This window comes from Pelophylax lessonae (assembly GCF_965119305.1).
Source record: "Pelophylax lessonae genome assembly, chromosome: 11".
In the NCBI taxonomy this organism is placed as follows: domain Eukaryota; kingdom Metazoa; phylum Chordata; class Amphibia; order Anura; family Ranidae; genus Pelophylax; species Pelophylax lessonae.
In genome coordinates, this window is record NC_138778.1 from 213,200,103 (window position 1) to 213,221,173 (window position 21,071).

A 21,071-nucleotide genomic window follows, 5' to 3' on the forward strand; every position below is an offset into this window, starting at 1 on the left:
GCCACCTCTAAGCCGATGCCGGCCTGGCCTGCGGCTGCTCCTCGTGTCCTGGTGGCTGGCTCGGCTCCTCAGAGTCCTCCACTCCTCTGTATGTACTGGCACTGGCTTGCTGGCTTGCTGCTTGGCTTGCTGGCTCACTGGCTGGGCTGGCATATGCTTGCTGCCAGTCAGTGTCTTGCCTCGCGCCGCCTCACCTCACCGTGTGGTCCGGTCACATCCCCGACAGACACACAGTGGACTGTGTGTGGACAGACTGCTGACACGTGACGCCAGTCACTCCCACGCGCGCTTTTGGCCGGGCTGGCGCTTGGTCCCTATGCTGACGTCATGCCGCTACAAACCAACCGGCCTACCCACCGGAGCCCTGCGGCCCGCCGGCCTGTGTGTTTTTGTAGAGGCGCTGCGCGCGGCGCGACGCGAGACAGAAGAATCCATTACCATTGTAGTGTGTTGTTGTGCACATAATTAATTGGGGGGCACATGGGGGGCACAGACTAATTTTGGGGGGCCATGGCCCCCTCTGCCCCCCCCCCCCCAGTGACGCCACTGACTACTTTTTCAAATCGCATGCACCACTTGAGGTTAATCGCCCCGAATCATTACAATATATATATAATATATATATAGATAGATATATATATATATATATATAGCACCACTTGAGGTTAATCACCCCGAATCATTATTACAATATATATATAGATATATATAGATATATATATCTATATATAGATATATATATATATATATGTGTGTGTGTATATATATATATATATATATATATATACAGTGGGTACGGAAAGTATTCAGACCCCCTTAAATTTTTCACTCTTTGTTATATTGCAGCCATTTGCTAAAATCATTTAGGTTCATTCTTCTTCCTCATGAATGTACACATAGCACCCCATACTGACAGAAAAACACAGAATTGTTGACATTGTTGCAGATTTATTAAAAAAGAAAAACTGAAATATCACATGGTCCTAAGTATTCAGACCCTTTGCTCAGTATTTAGTAGAAGCCCCCTTTTGATCTAATACAGCCAGGAGTCTTTTTGGGAAAGATGCAACAAGTCTTTCACACCTGGATTTGGGGATCCTCTGCCATTCCTCCTTGCAGATCCTCTCCAGTTCTGTCAGGTTGGATGGTAAACGTTGGTGGACAGCCATTTTTAGGTCTCTCCAGAGATGCTCAATTGGGTTTAAGTCAGGGCTCTGGCTGGGCCATTCAAGAACAGTCACGGAGTTGTTGTGAAGCCACTCCTTCGTTATTTTAGCTGTGTGCTTAGGGTCATTGTCTTGTTGGAAGGTAAACCTTCGGCCCATTCTGAGGTCCAGAGCACTCTGGAGAAGGTTTTTGTCCAGGATATCCCTGTACTTGGCCGCATTCATCTTTCCCTCGATTGCAACCAGTCGTCCTGTCCCTGCAGCTGAAAAAAACCCCCACAGCATGATGCTGCCACCACCATGCTTCACTGTTGGGACTGTATTGGACAGGTGATGAGCAGTGCCTGGTTTTCTTCACACATACCGCTTAGAATTAAGGCCAAAAAGTTCTATTTTGGTCTCATCAGACCAGAGAATCTTATTTCTCACCATCTTGGAGTCCTTCAGGTGTTTTTTAGCAAACTCCATGCGGGCTTTCATGTGTCTTTCACTGAGGAGAGGCTTCCGTCGGGCCACTCTGCCATAAAGCCCCGACTGGTGGAGGGCTGCAGTGATGGTTGACTTTCTACAACTTTCTCCCATCTCCTGACTGCATCTCTGGAGCTCAGCCACAGTGATCTTTGGGTTCTTCTTTACCTCTCACCAAGGCTCTTCTCCCCCGATAGCTCAGTTTAGCCGGACGGGCAGCTCTAGGAAGGGTTCTGGTCGTCCCAAACGTCTTCCATTTGAGTATTATGGAGGCCACTGTGCTCTTAGGAACCTTAAGTGCAGCAGAAATCTTTTTGTAACCTTGGCCAGATCTGTGCCTTGCCACAATTCTGTCTCTGAGCTCTTCAGGCAGTTCCTTTGACCTCATGATTCTCATTTGCTCTGACATGCATTGTGATCTGGAAGGTCTTATATAGACAGGTGTGTGGCTTTCCTAATCAAGTCCAATCAGTATAATCAAACACAGCTGGACTCAAATTAAGGTGTAGAACCATCTCAAGGATGATCAGAAGAAATGGAAAGCACCTGAGTTAAATATATGAGTGTCACAGCAAAGGGTCTGAATACTTAGGACCATGTGATATTTCAGTTTTTCTTTTTTAATAAATCTGCAACGATGTCAACAATTCTGTGTTTTTCTGTCAGTATGGGGTGCTATGTGTACATTCATGAGGAAGAAGAATGAACTTAAATGATTTTAGCAAATGGCTGCAATATAACAAAGAGTGAAAAATTTAAGGGGGTCTGAATACTTTCCGTACCCACTGTATATATTAATAGTTAGACGATATTCAATAAAGCAGTTAGCTTTGTACATATATATATATTTATATAATATATATTCAATATAGTGCCTAACTGCCTATTTATGTAGCCAATATATGAATACACACATAGGACTGTATAGTTAAAAACTATAAGACTTTTAACACATAAGGTGGGGTGATTGCAAGTTTATTTTCCCAAAGTCGTAAATATGTTATCCTTGAGTTGGTGAATTCTTACCAAAATAAGAAGGGTTTGATTTAACATGACTGGGTGCCATACTGTCTCTGCACAAGTATTTTAAACTGGTAAAGCTATAGACAAAAACTGTTATAAATTATTTTATTAAACATATAGGAATTGGGGGAATGAATACGTTTGTCTGGTTGTATGACAGGTGTCAGATTTATGAAATAGTTACAATGACGTAGATGTTAGCAACCAATCATGTTGTACCTAATATGCTTGCATTGTAAGAAACGGTATAAATTATACCTGAATCTTGCCATGCTTCGAACATGAACCTGTATGTTCCCAGCTGTTGTTAATAAACCTGCATTACAGTCCTGCCTGGTCTGATAAATAGGGAGTGTTTTGGCGCTCTCAGGTGGTGCTGTCAATGGGGTGGCTGCAAATTGTGGACAGGTTTCAGGGTAAAACCAAAAGGAAGCACCAACACATGGGAGATATATCATTAAGAGCCTGGGCACAAGGGGGGGATTTAAAGTCTGTGTGCAAGTTCCTAGACAGACAGTGATGGTGTGCGCTCTTCAAATCCAGAGGGGAGGGGGGAGAGAGAGAAATCCGAGGTTGACCCTGGGATGGATGGATGGAGGGGTTGTTACTCAGGGCAGCTGACCGGAGGAGTGAAGCAGCTCTGTATCAGAAATATAGAAGAGAGGAAAGCGCCTCTTGAGTGTTGTAAACGATTTAATGACAAAAATGATAGTAGTGACTCACATTAAGGTACTCGTTATCGTGTGTGGCGTTGTGCTCCGGAGGCTGGATGTCTGCTCAGTTCAAGTCGGTGGAGGAACTTGGAGGAGCTCAAACAGCGGCCGGCAGTGTCTGACGTCACATGTGCAGAGAAGGGCAGTGAGGGCAAACTGGGCTTCACAACGCGTTTCGGAGCATACGTCGATGCCAGGTTTGGGCATGCGCACTCCTTTCTCAAGTGTCATGTGTGAAACGCGTTGTGAAGCCTGGTTTGCCCTCACTGCCCTTCTCTGCACATGTGACGTCAGACGCTGCCGGCCGCTGTTTGAGCTCCTCCAAGTTCCTCCACCGAGTCTACCCGGAATTCGGCAGAGCAAGCCTCCAGAGCCCACCCGGACGATTAGACCGACTTGAACTGAGCAGACATCCAGCCTCCGGAGCACAACGCCACACACGATAACGAGTACCTTAATGTGAGTCACTGTCACAACCCACCTGGGGTCTTGCAGTGGAGAGGGAACCCAGTTGCAGTGGAACAGCACTCCCTTACAATCACGACCCTCAGGAGTCCCTGGAAGTGGGAACAGGGCCCCGTAGGGTCTGTGGTGGCACGGAGGCCTTTAATGAAGAGAAGGAGGTAAGGTCGACAACTCTGGAGTCAGGTCTGGCAGGCAATCAAGGAGTATCCACCTGAGGGAGAAAGGATCAGGAACCAGGAACCCAGGCAATGCAATTAGCAGACACACAGGAGCAAGGAAAATAACCAAGCACTGACTGGAAGGTGTGCTTGGTTTATATAGGGAGCCAGGATCACATGACCCGACCACCTCCCACCAGTAGGTGGGGCTGCCAGCGGCTATAAAGGGAGGTCAGAGACCCAGCGCCATCTTGGTTTGCTTCATAGAACCTGATCTTACCAGATCTTCAACTCTCCTCTCTCCCTCTGTGTAAAACACTGTAACCGCATGGCGACCGCCATCTTGCCATGACAGTGTGCCGCTGCAGGCCTCAGAGGTGAGGGGAGGAGAAGGAGCCACCGCAGACCCAGAGGGGGTGTCTCTGCGACCGGCAAGCACCGAGACTCTGTTGCGAGAACGCCGCAGGCGCCCAGACGCAGGTGAGTACGCGGCAGTGCCGTGACAGAGCCCCCTTCCTAAACGCGACCTCAGGGCGCGAAATAGGGTTGGTCGGCCAGGGTGTCTTCTGTGGAAAGCTCTAACCTTGGCAGGTGCATGAACATTCTTAGCTGGCTCCCAGGATCTTTCCTCTGGGCCATACCCTTTCCAGTGGATGAGATACTCCAGATTTCCCCTACGACGTCTGGAATCAAGAATCTCTTGGACTTCAAACTCTTCAGAGCCATCCACAACCACTGGAGAGGGTGGAGCCACAATACGGGAAGGAAATCTGTTGGGTTTCCAAGGTTTTAGGAGGGATACATGAAAAACCGGATGTAACCTGTAGGTGGAAGGGAGATCCAGGCGGACGGCCACAGCAGATAGGATCTCGGTGATAGTGAAAGGCCCTATGTAACGTGGTCCCAACTTCCGTGAGGGGCAAGACAAATGCATATGTTGTGTGGACAGCCAGACTTTGTCCCCTGGCACATAGGTGGGTGCTGGGGACCTTTTCTTGTCTGCATATCCTTTGTAGCGTTGTTGTGCTATTTTCAGGGTCTGGTACAACATAGGCTTAAGATGTCTAAGTTTGTTCAGTTGTGAGGCTACATCGGGCACTGTGTTTGGACAAGGTAGCTCTGGAAGGGCACATGGATGGATACCATAGTTGGCATAAAAAGGTGTCATCTTGCTGGAGTGGTGCATGTGGTTGTTGTAGGAGAACTCTGCTATGGGAAGCAGAGATAACCAGTCGTCTTGCAGATGTGTAGTGAAACAACGAAGATATTGTTCTAGAATCTGGTTGGTACGTTCTGTTTGGCCGTTGGTCTGAGGATGGTAAGCCGAGGATAAACATCGTTGGATCCTTAGATGACGACAAAAATGGGACCAGAAATGGGGGGTGAACTGGGACCCACGGTCAGTGATGATGGTTTGGGGTAATCCATGTATCCGAAAGATGTTTTGCAGGAACAAGGAGGCAGTCTTTGAAGCAGATGGAAGTCCTACAGAAGGAATGAAATGTGCCATTTTTGTGAATCTATCCACTACCACCATGATGGTGTTGTGTTTGTGTGATAAGGGTAGATCCACAATAAAGTCCATGGCTATGTCGGTCCATGGTCCTCGAGGAACTGCAGGAGGTTGGAGAAGACCCACAGGTTTTATCTTTGGGGTCTTTGATCGAGCACATATATCACAAGAAAGGACATAATCCCTGACGTCCTATTTAATAGAAGGCCACCAATAATAACGGCTAATGTTTTCAAATGTCTGGGTAATTCCTCCGTGACCTGCTGAAAGGGTATCATGGAACTGGCCAATTACCTCAGACTGGAGTGAAGGTGGTATATACAGTTGTTCACCATGGTACCATAAGCCTTGTTTCTGGATCAGAGGAGGTATCATCACCGGTGGTTGGACCGATGAATTGCGTATACGGTCTAGGAGTGATACCTGTATTGCTAGGAATTGGTTTGGAGGTAGGATGGTGTCTTGGGTTTGACCTGTTGGGTTTGTCTTTTCATACATGCGTGATAGAGCATCTGCCTTTTGATTTTTTGACCCAGGGCGGTAGGTGATCTGCAAATTAAATCTGGAAAAGAATAAAGCCCAGCGGGCTTGACGGGGGCGCAGTCTCTTAGCAGTACGTAGGTACTCTAGATTACGGTGGTCTGTATATACAGTTACAGGTAAGGGTGCTCCTTCAAGGAGATGGCGCCATTCCTCTAGAGTGTTTTTGACAGCAAGAAGTTCCCTTTCGCCCACGTCGTAGTTTATTTCAGCGGGCAGGAGTTTTCGTGAGTAGAATGCCACGGGGTGAAGTCGATCATCCCTCTCACCTCTTTGGGACAGGATACCCCCAATGGCAATATCGGAGGCATCAACTTCAAGGAAGAAGGCCTTTGTAGAATCGGGCTGGATGAGAATAGGAGCCTGGGTAAACAGTTCTTTTAGTTTCTCAAAGGCCTCTTGAGCTTGGTTGGTCCATGTGAACAGGTTGTGGCTTTTTGTCAGGGCTGTAATGGGGGAGCATACCTGGGAAAAACCTCTGATAAAACGTCTATAGAAATTGGCAAACCCAATGAAGTGCTGTACAGACTTCTTGTCCTTAGGGATAGGCCACTCCAGGATAGCTGTGATCTTACGAGGGTCCATTTGTATTTGCCCCGGAGAGATCAAGTACCCCAGGAATTCCACAGATTCTGTATCAAAAACACATTTCTCCAACTTGGCATAGAGTCTGTGCTCACGGAGACGGAGAAGTACCCTTCTCATATGCTCATTATGTTCAGCAGAAGAAGAGGAGAAGATCAGGATGTCGTCTAGATATATTACGACAAAAGAATCCAGTATATCACGGAAGACATCATTCAGAAAGTGCTGGAATGTGGCCGGGGCATTGCAGAGCCCGAAGGGCATGACGAGATATTCAAAATGTCCGTAGCGTGTCCTGAATGCTGTCTTCCACTCATCCCCCTTGCGTATGCGGACCAGGTTATATGCCCCTCTTAGGTCTAGTTTCGAGAAAATCTTTGCTTTCCTTAATCGATCTAGGAGCTCAGGTATCAGAGGTAAAGGATATCGATTTTTAATAGTGATGTTATTCAAGGCACGGTAGTCAATACATGGGCGAAGACCTCCATCTTTCTTACCAACAAAAAATATACCTGCTCCTGCTGGTGACGTGGAAGGTCTGATGAAACCTTTGGCGAGGCTGTCAGAAATGTACCCTTTGAGGTGCGCGAGTTCAGTTTCCGACAGAGGGAATACACGTCCATAGGGGATAGGGGCACCTGGGAGCAAATCGATTGGACAATCATATGGACGTCTTGGGGGCAACTGATCTGCATTCTGTTTGTTGAAGACATCCTGGAATTCTTTGTATTTGTCTGGCAAGATAACTGGAGGGTCAAGGTTTATCGTGAGTAGATGCGTGGGTGCCTCTTTTAAGCAAGTGGTGGTGCAAAAGGTGGAAGAGAAGGTGAGAGTACCCTTAATCCAGTCTATCGCTGGATTGTGGGCGCGAAGCCAGGGAAGGCCGAGGATGAGTGGGAATATTGGTGAGGGTACAATATCCAAATTGATAGTCTCTTTATGGTGACCAAGTAGGAGACAGATGGGACCGGTTTCATGTAGTACGGGTCCAGTTTTGATAGGAGTCCCATCTACCACGAATAGGGATAACGGCCGTGACTTAAGTTGCATAGGCAGATGATGTGATCGGACCAAGGTCTGGTCTATGAAACACCCGCTGGCTCCGGAGTCGATGATGGCCGTAATCTGGAGATCTCTACTTCCCCACTGGAGAGAAAGAGAAACAGACAAGTAAGAAGAGTTGGCTGGAACAGTAGAAGTCCAGGAAGAAGGGGCTAAGGAACCCTTACCAGGTGAGGTTGTGGGTCGGACGGGGCATGACCGGAGTTGGTGATCGACTTTCCCACAATAGAGACAAAGTCCTTGAGAACGGCGTCTCTTGCGTTCTTCTTCCGTTAGTGGACGGCGAACCATGCCTATTTGCATAGGTTCCTCGGATGAGGAAGAGGACGGAGAAGCAGAAGGCATCGGGCCTGGGGAATCCAAGGACCGGAGATTAGCTGGAGCCTGTCTCTCACTTCTTCGTTCACGGAAGCGTCGGTCTAATTGGGTGACTAGGAGGATCAGATCCTCCAAGGAAGGGGGTACCCCAACTCTGGCTAATTCATCTTTTAAGGCCTCGGATAGTCCTAGTCGGTACTGTTCTATCAGGCCAGTTTCATTATAACCAGTGTCAGACGCCAACTCCCGGAAATCCGTGGTGTAATCCTCCACAGGTCTTCTTCCTGGCCGGAGGGAACGGAGGGCTGAGCGAGCAGCGGAGGGTCTCAAAGGGTCATCATATAATGTACGCATAGCTGCGGCAAAAGAGTCCCAGGTCTCCAGTATTGGACTCTTTGAGTGCAGGAGTTGGTGTGCCCAGGTTTGTGGTTGACCTGACAGCAAGGCAATGGTTGTGCGGACCTTCACGTAATCATTGGGGTAGGTGCGTGGTTTTAGGACGAAGAGTAGTTCACAAGCTGTGATGAATGATCGCAGTTCAGACTTCTTTCCAGTAAACTTGTCAGGCATAGGAATGGCTGGTTCTGGGAATGCAGTTAGTACTGGACCAGTGGCTGGGGGTGAGTCTGGAAGGGGTACAGACTGAGCCCTTCTTTGTTCATATTGAAGAAGCATAGCGTTACTGGCTTGTAGATCTTGGACGGCTTGAGCCAAGGCTGTCATCTGTTGGGTGAGAGCAGTAATAGCTTCGGCTGTTCCTGCGGGTTCCATTTTTGCGGCTTGGTTATTATGTCACAACCCACCTGGGGTCTTGCAGTGGAGAGGGAACCCAGTTGCAGTGAAACAGCACTCCCTTACAATCACGACCCTCAGGAGTCCCTGGAAGTGGGAACAGGGCCCCGTAGGGTCTGTGGTGGCACGGAGGCCTTTAATGAAGAGAAGGAGGTAAGGTCGACAACTCTGGAGTCAGGTCTGGCAGGCAATCAAGGAGTATCCACCTGAGGGAGAAAGGATCAGGAACCAGGAACACAGGCAATGCAATTAGCAGACACACAGGAGCAAGGAAAATAACCAAGCACTGACTGGAAGGTGTGCTTGGTTTATATAGGGAGCCAGGATCACATGACCCGACCATCTCCCACCAGTAGGTGGGGCTGCCAGGGGCTATAAAGGGAGGTCAGAGACCCAGCGCCATCTTGGTTTGCTTCATAGAACCTGATCTTACCAGATCTTCAACTCTCCTCTCTCCCTCTGTGTAAAACACTGTAACCGCATGGCGACCGCCATCTTGCCATGACAGTGTGCCGCTGCAGGCCTCAGAGGTGAGGGGAGGAGAAGGAGCCACCGCAGACCCAGAGGGGGTGTCTCTGCGACCGGCAAGCACCGAGACTCTGTTGCGAGAACGCCGCAGGCGCCCAGACGCAGGTGAGTACGCGGCAGTGCCGTGACAGTCACTACTATCATTTTTGTCATTAAATCGTTTACAACACTCAAGAGGCGCTTTCCTCTCTTCTACTATACTGCCTGGTCTGATACGCCATTATTGTACTTACATCAAGAGAGAGAGAGATGACTCTGGGGGATCAGCCGAGGACCTCCAATCTGAAGAACCAAACCGTCAGACGTAACCGTGCTGGACATGGATGTAGAAATGCACCCAGTGACAGAAGGTCTGTGCTGATGAGAAGGGGCACTGGGTTCCAGTAGCTGAACAGTGCCAGCAAGAGGAACCATGGCCTAATTGGCCAATAAGGCATCACTGCCACTACCTCCACAACTTCTGTTCAGGGTTTTCGTAGAAACCCGAGAATGACCAGGACTTGAAGAAATGCACATGACCCCCTGCATTACCAATGATTTGTTAGGGCATCTGCGCCTGAAAAACCTCCACATGTAGAGACCTTTCCTTGTTGTCAAACTGGACTCTGGAAATAAAGTCTATTAGAATATTCTGGACTCCAGGGAAATAAGCCTCTAAGATGTAGGCTCGATTCTTCCTAAGCCAAGACATAATTGGCTCCGCTTCCAGTAATAGAGAACAGGCTGTGAGTCCCCCCTTTTCTTTTAAAGTAGGAGACCGCCTAAGAGAACTGACGCTCCCTTCGTTATATGGTGAAAGGTCTGTAGGGTGCAGAAGGCTGCCCGTAGGTTAAGAAATTGTTCAACACAATCTTGTGAAATTGACAGCCCCGCCTGCCTTGAGCTATCCCTGACAGCAAGCACCCCCATCCCAAATTGATGGAATCGGACGTGATTGTGAACTAGGAAATTGGGCAATGGAATGGTATATGAGCCAGTTTCTCCATTGCAGCCACCAGGGGACTCACACTCATGACTGAGGTTATGTAGATGACCTGAATTCTGCTTCCTGGCTCCCACTGCTGGAGAAACACCTTCCGGAAAGGCAGCCTTCTCCGGAGCGTCCCCTTGACCATCGGACATGTAGACACCATAGTGTCGATCATTTTACACACTAAAAGGCATGGAGGCTGGAAGAAGACAGGGCCAGGAATATTCTGTTCCAGAACATCAGGATCCAGAGACAAAGCAATGGTCCTCTTGATTATATCCAACTGAGCCCTGAAGCACACAAGAGACAGAGGGGGCTCCAGGTGTCTCTTTTCCAGAATCAGCCGCCAGCCGAATTTTGAGGAGCAACTGCCCTCTGTCTTGGGACAGTAGGAGAAGAACATCCAAATAACTATAAGACCAGCAAAAATTGGTATACAATAATGGACAATTCGCATGTGTGCACATAAACGGATCCAAACCAAATTACTGATCCTATGTCACTGCGATGCAAGGTCCGTTTCCTGAAGCGGTGTTACTTACAGGATCTGTGGAGGGGCAGGGTTTTTTCTATGTTTTCTGCTTATATTTGTAATTTACTGTCACAAGGCACAGAGCCTTTCTGATTGGCTCTGGTTGCAGATGTGGAGGGGCAGGGTATGTTTATGTTTTCTGCTTATATTTGTAATTTACTGTCACAAGGCACAGAGCCTTTCTGATTGGCTCTGGTGGCAGATGTGGAAGGGCAGAGTTTGTTTATGTCTTTTTGCTTACATTTGTAATTGGCTGTCACAAGGCACAGAGCCTTTCTGATTGGCTATGGCAGGAGATGTGGAAGGACTTATATTTGGAATTAGCTGTCACAAGGCACAGAGCCTTTCTGATTGGCTCTGGTGGCAGATGTGGAGGGGGCAGGGTTTGTTGATGTTTTTTTGCTTACATTTATAATTGGCTGTCAAAAGGCACATAGCCTTTCTAATTAGCTCTGGTGGCAGATGTGGAGGGGCAGGGTTTGTTTATGTTTTCTTCTTATATTTGTAATTAGCTGTCACAAGGCAGAGAGAATTTCTGATTGGCTCTGGAGGCAGATATGGAGGGGCAGGCTTTGTTTTTGGTGTCTGCTTATATTTGTGTCAGGAACTAGCCGGAGAATAGTCACTCACAGACCTGGCACATTAGCCATGTCCCAACATGGCCGCACCCGCACGAATACGCGCACACATATTGCAAATGCACGTTCGCCTGGGCGAAGACATGTGCGCGCTGGCTCACGCAATGGACATCAGATCCCAGCACCAGTGCCGGGACAAGGTCATCCAGCGCTCAGGGCAAATATGCCAAACTGCGCCCCCTCCTTACCTTAGGGTTAGGGTCAGGGCGCCCCCATCCCTGCAATAACCCATTGCACCCAGGGCAGCTTTCCCTCCTGCCCACCCCTTGTCCTGGCCCTGCCCAGCACCCTCAGGCCTTTAAAAGAATGTCTGTGGCACATGGACATTGCTGGCTGGTCTTCAGCTTCCTGTTCCTTTGTTTGCTGCGGCTTCTGATCACCTGTTGTCAACCCAGCTTGCTCTTGGATTCCTCTTGTCTCGCTCCCAGCTCTGACCTCAGATTGTTCACGGATCTTCTCTTGTCTTCTGCCCTGTGTATGACCCCAGCTTGCCTAACCATGACTCTGCTATCTGATCTGCTGAACACTGGCTTACTGACCTCTGCTTCCCGTCCCCGACTACGCCTTCTGCTGTGCCTTGTCTTCTGTGACCTGCCTTGGTGCCCATCTGCTGTACCCAGTTTACAGTACCTATCTTCAGTACTTACCTGTTGATCCTGCCTGCTGCACTTTCCATTTGCAAACTACTTCCAGCTACGTGCAGTCTGCACCATCCTCAGTGCTGGGACCTAGTGCTCACCTGCTCTGGTGTCCAACTGCAGAGAGATCTCCCTATCACCAACCCTCCTCTATGGTACTACTGGCAATCCCTGCTACTTTGGGCTTCCTGTTACCACCTTCAGGGACACTGAGCACTCAGCCGAAAACAGAGCCCTCTTAGCATTTTGGCAGCAGGACCAGGTATGTGACAATTTGTAATTGGCTGTCACAAGGCACAGAGCCTTTATGGTTGGCCCTGGTGGCAGATGTGGAGTGGCAGGGTTTGTCTGTGTCTTTTTGCTTACATTTGTAATTGGCTGTCACAAGGCACAGAGCCTTTCTGACTGGCTCTGGTGGCAGATGTTGAGGGGCAGGGTTTGTTTATTTTTTCTGCTTATATTGGTAATTAGCTGTCACAAGGCACAGAGCCTTTCTGATTGGCTCTGGTGGGAGATTTGGAGGGGCCTATATTTGTATTTAGCTGTCACAAGGCACGGAGCCTTTCTGACTGGCTCTGGTGGCAGATGTGGAGGGGCAGGGTTTGTTTATTTTTTCTGCTTATATTGGTAATTAGCTGTCACAAGGCACAGAGCCTTTCTGATTGGCTCGGATGGCAGATGTGGAGGGGCAGGGTTTGTTTATGTTTTTTGCTTACATTTATAATTGGCTGTCACAAGGCACAAAGCCTTTCTGGTTGGCTCTGGTGGCATTTGTGGAGGGACAGGTTTTGTTTATGTTTTCTGCTTATATTTGTAATTAGCTGTCACAAGGCACGGAGCCATTTTGATTGGCTCTGGTGGCAGATGTGGAGGGCCAGGGTTTGTTTATGTGTTTTTGCTTACATTTGTAATTGACTGTCATAGGCACAGAGCCTTTCTGGTTGGCTCTGGTGGCAGTTGTGGAGGGGCAGGGTCTGTTTATATTTTTTGCTTACATTTATAATTGGCTGTCCAAGGCACAAAGCCTTTCTGATTGGCTCTGTGCTGTATAGAAAGCATGACCACATGCATTGTGCGTGCTCCTGAGTTTCAACACATGAGTTTTGAGGGATTGCCTAAAGATGGCCAGAGTAGGAGACAGTCGAACAGATTGAGGTAGAGGGTTCCAGAGGATGGGAGAGACTCTGGAGAAGTCACATCAATACTGCTTTTCTCCTATACTGAACAACGGTAACAGAAAAGCAGCTCAGCGGCAGGTCAGAAGAAGCATCTCAATTGCATCACAGATGAACTCGATAGTATTCTCAGTCTGTCCATCCACACAAGCTGTGAGTAGTTAGATAAGTGCAAAACAAAATAATTTGTTTTGTTTCGTCTCAAATCGTTATTTACATAAAATTTTTTCGTTAATTTCATTGAATTCATTTTCCGAATTCGTTTAGTGTATTTGAGTTCAAATCAATTTAAATTTTCCGAATTCGCTCAACTTGAACTCAATTCAATTTGAGTCAGAATTCCATTCTAAATTAAATTTATTCTATTCGAAAATCAAATTTTTGGAAGATGGTTACATTCTTTCTATTCCATTCTATTCTATTGTTTTTTTCTATTCTATTCTTTTCTATTCTATTCTTTTATTCTCTATTATATTTTATCTTTTTCTATTCTATTCGAATTTGAAATTATTCTATTCAAATTTTTCTATTCAAATTTTGGAAGATGGTTATATTGTTATACTGTTTCTATTCTATCGTTTGTTTTATGCTATTCTATTATTTTATATTCTATTTGAATTCAAATTTTTTCTATTTGAAATTCAAATTTCGGAAGATGGCTATATTCTTTCTATTTTATTCTATTCTATTGTTTTTTTTTCTTTTCTTTTTTTAAGAAAATAAACTTTTATTGAGCATAAGAATAGCAGTGTACAAACATCAATTTAACAAAATAACTTCTATTCTATTTGAATCTCGAATTCTAGAAGATGGTTATGTCCTATTTTATTTATTTATTTATTTCAGGTAATTACATAGCGCTGTCAATTTACGCAGTGCTTTACATATACATTGCACATTCACATCAGTCCCTGCCCTCAAGGAGCTTACAATCTAAGGTCCCTAACTCACATACATACACAGTAGGGCCAATTTTTTTTTTTTTTTTATACAGGATCCAATTAACCTACCAGCATGTCTTTGGAGTGTGGGAGAAAACCGGAGTACCCGGAGGAAACCCACCTAGGCACAGGGAGAACATGTAAATCCAGGCAGGTGGTTTTGTGGTTGGGACTTGAACCAGCGACCCTCTTGCTGCTAGGTGAAAGTGCTAACCACTACACCACTGTGCCACCCATATTTCTATTCTATTTTATTCTGTTCTTTTATTTCTATTCTATTTTGTTCTGTTTTACTCTATTATTTTTTTATTTTTATATTTTTTACAATTTTATTCTTTTCTATCCTATCCCTTTATTTTCTATTTTTTCTATTCTTTTATTTTCTGTTCTGTTTTACTCTATTGTATTCTATTATTTTATGTTCTATTTCATGATATTCTTTTCTATGCTATTCCTTTATTTTTCTATTCTATTTTCTTTTCTTTTGAAATTCGAATTTGATTAGAAAATTATTTGAATTTGTTTTGAAAATAATTTGAATTGAAATCTCGTCCGAAATTTTGTTTCGTTATTTTGGATTAGTTTATATTCATTACTGTTGTAATTCGGATTTCCGAAGAACGAAAAATTTGTCTGAATTTCAATTTGGAACGGAACGAACCACACATGTCTATAAGTAGTTCACAAAGTGTTTTTTGGCCCTTTTGTAGGGGGTCATTCACAGTGGTGTGGTCACCCAGTAATGGCACCTTGTATGAACGTTTTGGAACATCACAAGACAGAAAAGTAGCAGATCCGTGTTGTGGTGCAATGCCAGCCCAATCAGTAGCGGTTCACACTGATGCCATGCAGGAAACTGCGTGTGATTCGGACAGGACTCACACTGCATTCCTTTTCAAATCAAATGTGATTATTTGCAGTGCAATTTGAGCCTATTCATTTTGAACTGCTCAAATCACACCCCACCCGCATGAAAAACTTGCATGCACCTGCTGCACTGGAATAGTAAAAACAGCTATGCGATCCGATTCAGCCAATCGCACTGCTTTTTATAACCTGTTTTTGGGATGTGGTTAACCTAACATTGACACTCACAGTGCGATTGTGATGCGCACAGGAATTGCTCCGAATCCCGCACCGCATCAGTATGAACCAAGACTCAAAATGGAAGAAGGCCTTGCACTCAATGCAAAGTCATGGGGACTTGTGCTATGATGGGGGGTGATAATTTGCGCTGGAAGGGGGAAATTTAGAGTGGGGTAGGTGGGATTTGTGCTAGGAGGAGAATTGTTTTTTTGGGGGGAGGGGGATCAAATATTTGTGCTGAGAGGGGAGGTTTCAGCAAGGGGGTAGATTTGTACCGGGAGGAGAGAGAATTTATGTTTAGATTAATGCTCAATTTTTTTTCGGGGGGGGGGGGGGATTTTTGCTGACACGTAATGCCTTGGGGGGGGGGGCGCAATTTGGCATGTTCACCCTGGGCTCTAGATGACCTTGTCCTGGCACAGGATTCGGGAACCCCGAACAGGAATGGGGCTGGTTCCCGTCATTGCCATCTTGAGAGTAATTAAAGGGCCCCGGGCAATGCAGTGTACTGGGGCCCGCCTACACAATTACCCACGAGAATAAAAATGCTAATTATTGATAAGACGATATTTATTGGTACAGCAGTGCCAGGCTAATGACAGCTTCCAAGTTGGGCGGCTGGGTCCGGTGAACACACACACGGACGGGAGTCAGACTCGACTGTCCTGTGTGTGCCTGTTCCCATAGAGGCGGACAGGCATTCCTGCAGTTGTGGGCTCCCCCTTCCATGGCCCAAGTGGCCTGACAGCAGCGCAGGGCCCACAGGCGCTTGACACCTGCTAAGTTCGCTGGGGGATGCATACGGGAATTGGGACTAATACTTGGCTGGAACTGGGTGCCCGTTCGGTAAGATGGCCCTGGTTCCCGCATCGCATTTGTGTGAACCGAGCCTTAAAGCGGAGTTCCACCCAAAAGTGGAACTTCCGCTCTTTTGTTTCCTCCCCCTCTCCGGTGCTACATTTGGTACCTTTCAGGGGGAGGGGGGAACGGGTAACAGGTATCCCTTCCCACTTCCGGGATACGGCACCGCGGCGCCGTCTCTCGGAAGTTCGGCCCCCTCCTCCCTCCTCCGCCCCAGAGCCAGTAGGAATGCACAGCGCGCATGTGCAGTAGGGACCCACCCGTGAAGCTGCAAGGCAATTGTGGCGGCAGCACCCGACAGCCGATGGAAACATCGGCTGCGGTGCCGACATTGCTGGACTCCAGGACAGGTAAGTGCCCTGATATTAAAAGTCAGCAGCTACAGTATGTGTACAGTATGTGTAGCTTCTGACTTTTAATTTTTTGAGGGGGGGGGGGGCGGAACTCCGCTTTAAGCAGAACTCAACCTCATAGAAAGGTTGGGAACCCCAGAAATGCAATGTACCCTTCTCCAGTGATGGAAGGGCTGCCCTCTGTCTTGTCTCCACATTGCCAGCACCTCCATCTTTGCCCGGTCACCATCCAGGTTCTAATGCCATCTTCACTGGCTGGGACAGAATGACGAAACTGCGCAGGTGTGGCTCAGTGTGCACTTAGGAGAAAAAAAAATACAGATAAGATGGGAAAAAAAATTACGGCAGATTTCTCTTGTCATACAAAATTCTACCTGCTAGCACTGACTTCATTTCTAATTTAACATTAACCACTTGCCGACCGCCGCAAAATCCATTTACTGCGGCGGTCAGCCCCTCCTGGGCAAAGTGACGTAGTACTATGTCACTCGCCCAGGAGCCTGTAGGGGGTGAGCGCGCGCCCCCGGAGGCGCACTTCCACCCCCGCTCGTTCACAGGCATCCCCGAGCGAGTGACCGGTGGCTCCGATGTCCGCCGGCCACTCGTAATCTCCCGCTGGAGAGGGAGAAAGGCAGGCGGCTGATGTAAACAAAGCCGCCTTCATTCTCCCTGATGTAACTACAGAGATCATACGATCCTGCTATGTAGGATCGTATGTCTCTGTGGTTACATCAAAAGCCACGCCCCTTTACAGTTAGACGCACGCCCCTAGGGACACACTTAACCCCTGGATCTCTAATAAAGTTAACCCCTTCCCTGCCAGTGTCATTTTTGCAGTAACAGTGCATATGTATAGCACTGATTACTGTAGTAATGTCACTGGTATCCCCAAAAGTGTCAAAAATGTCAGTCAGGGGTCCGATCTGTCTGCCGCAATGTCGCAGTCCCGCAAAAAAATCGCAGATCGCCACCATTACTCGTTAAAAATAAAAACAATAAAAATGACATAAATCTTTCCCGTAGTTATTAAACGTAATAACTTTTGCGCAAACCAATCAAAATACGCTTATTGCGATTTTTTTTTTTACCAAAAATATGTAGCAGAAAACAAATTGGCCTAAAATGTTAAAAAATTTAGATTTTTACCTTTTCTTTTTTGAGAATTTCATATAAAAAAATGTGAAAAATATTGTTATTTTTTAAAAATTATCGCTATTTATTTGTTTATAGCGCAAAAAATAAAAATCGCACAGGTGATCAAATACCACCAAAAGAAAGCTCTGTTTGTGGGAAAAAAAGGATGTCAATTTTGTTTAGGTACAGCGTCGCATGACCGCGCAATTGTCCGTTAAAGTCACGCAGTGCCGAATCGCAAAATAGGCCCTGGTCTTTGAGCAGCCAAATCCTCCGGGGCTTAAGTGGTTAAGATAAACTGCAGGGAACAATCAATGAATAAATATTGTAAAGTTTTTGGTGTGTTGGTTGAGGATTGTTGATAAGCTCAGTCCTAGCGCCACAAAGTACAGCTCCATTGGAGGTCAGCCATAAAGATTATTATTTTTTTCTCTCTTGGTCACACAGAGTCCGTCTGTCTCTCTCGCCCCTCAACTTCTGCTTTTTCGTTTGCTTTTTTTCGGAAGCTACTTCTGTGAAGCAATTTCATGTAAATGCAGTTTATAAAAAGAGAAGTTGTCACCCACTCAGGGGGGTCAGCCCAGTTTTTGCAATTTGCTGTTTTTTTTTTTTTGTCACCGGCTTTCCCTAAATGACAAGTCGTTGTGTTTCGTTGTAGATAACTGGTGTTCTGACAAGAAGAGATTCTGCAGGAGCTTCGGTGGAAAAGGAGACCTTTGATCATCCTGGAACTGGAAATGGAACTTCTCTGAGAATGCTGACTACTTTCTTGTCTCTGTAACGCATTCCACTTCCCTTTATCGCTGTCAGTCCCTCACTCGTTGTCTCCTATAATTCTTCAACATGGGCTGCATGCAGGCAAAGCCATCCACCAATGTGTCCTCCAAGGTGATCGATTCCCCTAACAAAGCAGACGTCCCCCCCCACTATGTGAGAGACCCTACTTCAAATTATCCTCCGGTAAGTAGAAGGGGACGGGGGGACTGGGAGGTTTGGGTATAAGTTTAAAGTGGAAGTAAACCCAGTGTTTTTTTTGGGGGGTTTTTTCCCCCCTGAAAAGCATACTGTGCTAGTATGCATCGCATACTAGCACATTATGAAACACTTACCTCCAAACGAAGCCCTCGTCGTCCCCGCTGTGGACTCCGGCTATGCTACTGGCTGGAAGCCGCGTGACCTCACTCGCACGGAACCCGCCGGTTACGGCACAAGGCTCTGAAGAAACGGCACGGCGACCTTTCCTTCAGAGCGCATGCGCGATGACGTCATCGGTGCACTATATAGTAAATATCTCCTAAACGGTGCACGTTTAGGAGATATTTACAGTACCTATAGGTATGCCTTTTTATAGACTTACTTATAGATACAACTTACAGAGGGGGGTTTACAACCACTTTAAGTGAGGTATTGGGTTGAGGCGCGCGCTGCCCTATACATTAACCTTTGATGTTATTGTGCAAATGCCGTAAAGTGCACTGAACATTGCAATATATCTCAAAATGTAATTGCTAACTATTTAAATGCTGTAAAGTGCACTGAATATTGCAATATATCTAAAAATGGAATTGATAACTATTTAAATGCTGTAAAGTGCTAAACGTGTTACATAAAAATCATATAAAAATCACCATTTTGATCATTACAAATTCATAAAAAATAATGTGAAAAATATCACAGTCTCGTGCAAATATCGCAAAAAAACAAAAACAGAAACTAAGTGCAAAAATGCAAAAAAAAAAAAAAAAAAAAATGCACATGCAAAGTGTCCAAAATGTATTATTTATTCATCCAAATTTTTTATGTGTCCATAAAAAAAACCTCTAAAATCAAATGTGTAATTGTCTTAAAAAATGTTGCTGGGCTTGCTGGTCCTTATAGTGCAAGTGATAATAGTGTGTGCCAACAGGGGCGGACTGACCATACGGGCATTTAGGGCACTGCCCGGGGGGCCCGGGGCCAGTAGGGGGCCCCATGACGCTCGACCATCTTACTATATTCAGGGAAGTTGTCAGCATGGTAGTGAAGCCGAGTATAACACGGATGGACTATTTGGTGTGAGCTGGAGCAGGCACGGGGCAGAGGAACACACAGCAGCTCTGTGCTCCGAGGTTGTGTTACACTTTGAGCTAAGGGAGAGTAAAAACAGCATCTGATGTGGAAGTGCAGAGACAGTATTTCAGATTTGATGGACCTGCAAGCTGGAAGTAGAATTGAAAGTCGGTAAAGCTCTCTGCTCTCTGTATGACCGCTCTGACTTGCTGACATCCGTGGAAGAGCCCTGAGTGTTAACCATTGCTTATCTGCTACACTGCTGCTATCCTCTGTTCTTGCATTAAAGCATATGTAAAGTGAAATTCTTCCCTCTGCTCACTGATTTTCTTACACTGAGCATAAAAAGCTGACTTGCTATATGCTTGCTGACAGAGGCGTAACTAGATCTTTCAGGGCCCCAGTGCAAGAACCCATGGGGCCCCCCTGACCCTCAGCCTGGGCCCATCCCACTGATCCCTGAGGCCATTTGCTCCCATTTCAGGTTTCTTTATTACAATCCAACAGCAGGACCTTTTCACATGTTCTGTAGCGGATCTCCTTCCTGCTGTTTTGGTCCCCCCCCCCCCCCCCCCACGGTAGCAAAACACCAGAGCCTGGTCGCATATGCGACCTTTGCAACCCTGGTAGTGTCAGTCAGTAGGGCAATGGATCGTATCAGTAAGGCCATGGACAGTGTCCGCAGGGCAGTGGACAGTGTCAGTAGGGCAGAGGATGGTGTCAGTAGGGCAGAGGATGGTGTCAGTAGGGCAGAGGAAGGTGTCAGTAGGACAGTGGAATGTGTCAGTAGAGCAGTGGAATGTGTCAGTAGAGCAGTGGAAGGTGTCAGTAGAGCAGTGGAAGGTGTCAGTAGGGCAGTGGAAGGTGTCAGTAGGACAGTGGAAGGTGTCAGTAGAGCAGTGGAAGGTGTCAGTAGAGCAGTGGAAGGTGTCAGTCGAGCAGTGGAAGGTGTCAGTCGAGCAGACGACAGAGTTAGTAGAACAGTGGACGGTGTCAGTAGAGCAGTGGATAGTGTCAGTAGAGCAGTGGTTGGTGTTAGTAGAGCAGTGGTTGGTGTTAGTAGGGCAGTGGACGGTGTCAGTAGGGCAGTGGACGGTGTCAGTAGGGCAGTGAAAGGTGTCAGTAGGGCAGTGGATGGTGTCAGTAGGACAGTGGATGGAGTCAGTAGGGCAGTGGAAGGTGTTAGTAGAGCAGTGGACGTTGTTAGTAGAGCAGTGGTTGGTGTTAGTAGAGCAGTGGATGATGTCAGTAGGGCAGTGGATGGAGTCAGTAGGACAGTGGATGGTGTCAGTAGGACAGTGGATGGAGTCAGTAGGGCAGTGGAAGGTGTTAGTAGAGCAGTGGACGTTGTTAGTAGAGCAGT

General features: G+C 46.7%; 2 protein-coding genes across 2 annotated transcripts in view; both read left to right on the forward strand.

The window, feature by feature from the left end:
* TM9SF4 (transmembrane 9 superfamily member 4) overlaps positions 1–21,071 on the forward strand; it is a 397,487-nt gene that overhangs the window by 216,511 nt on the left and 159,905 nt on the right. The window lies entirely within an intron of this gene.
* The window catches only part of HCK (HCK proto-oncogene, Src family tyrosine kinase), a 99,831-nt gene that overhangs the window by 5,821 nt on the left and 72,939 nt on the right, over positions 1–21,071 (forward strand). Inside the window, exon 2 of the mRNA XM_082271680.1 lies at positions 18,318–18,619. Coding sequence (XP_082127806.1) covers positions 18,503–18,619 — 117 coding nt within the window. The 5' untranslated portion in view covers positions 18,318–18,502. The remainder of the gene's footprint in view (positions 1–18,317; positions 18,620–21,071) is intronic.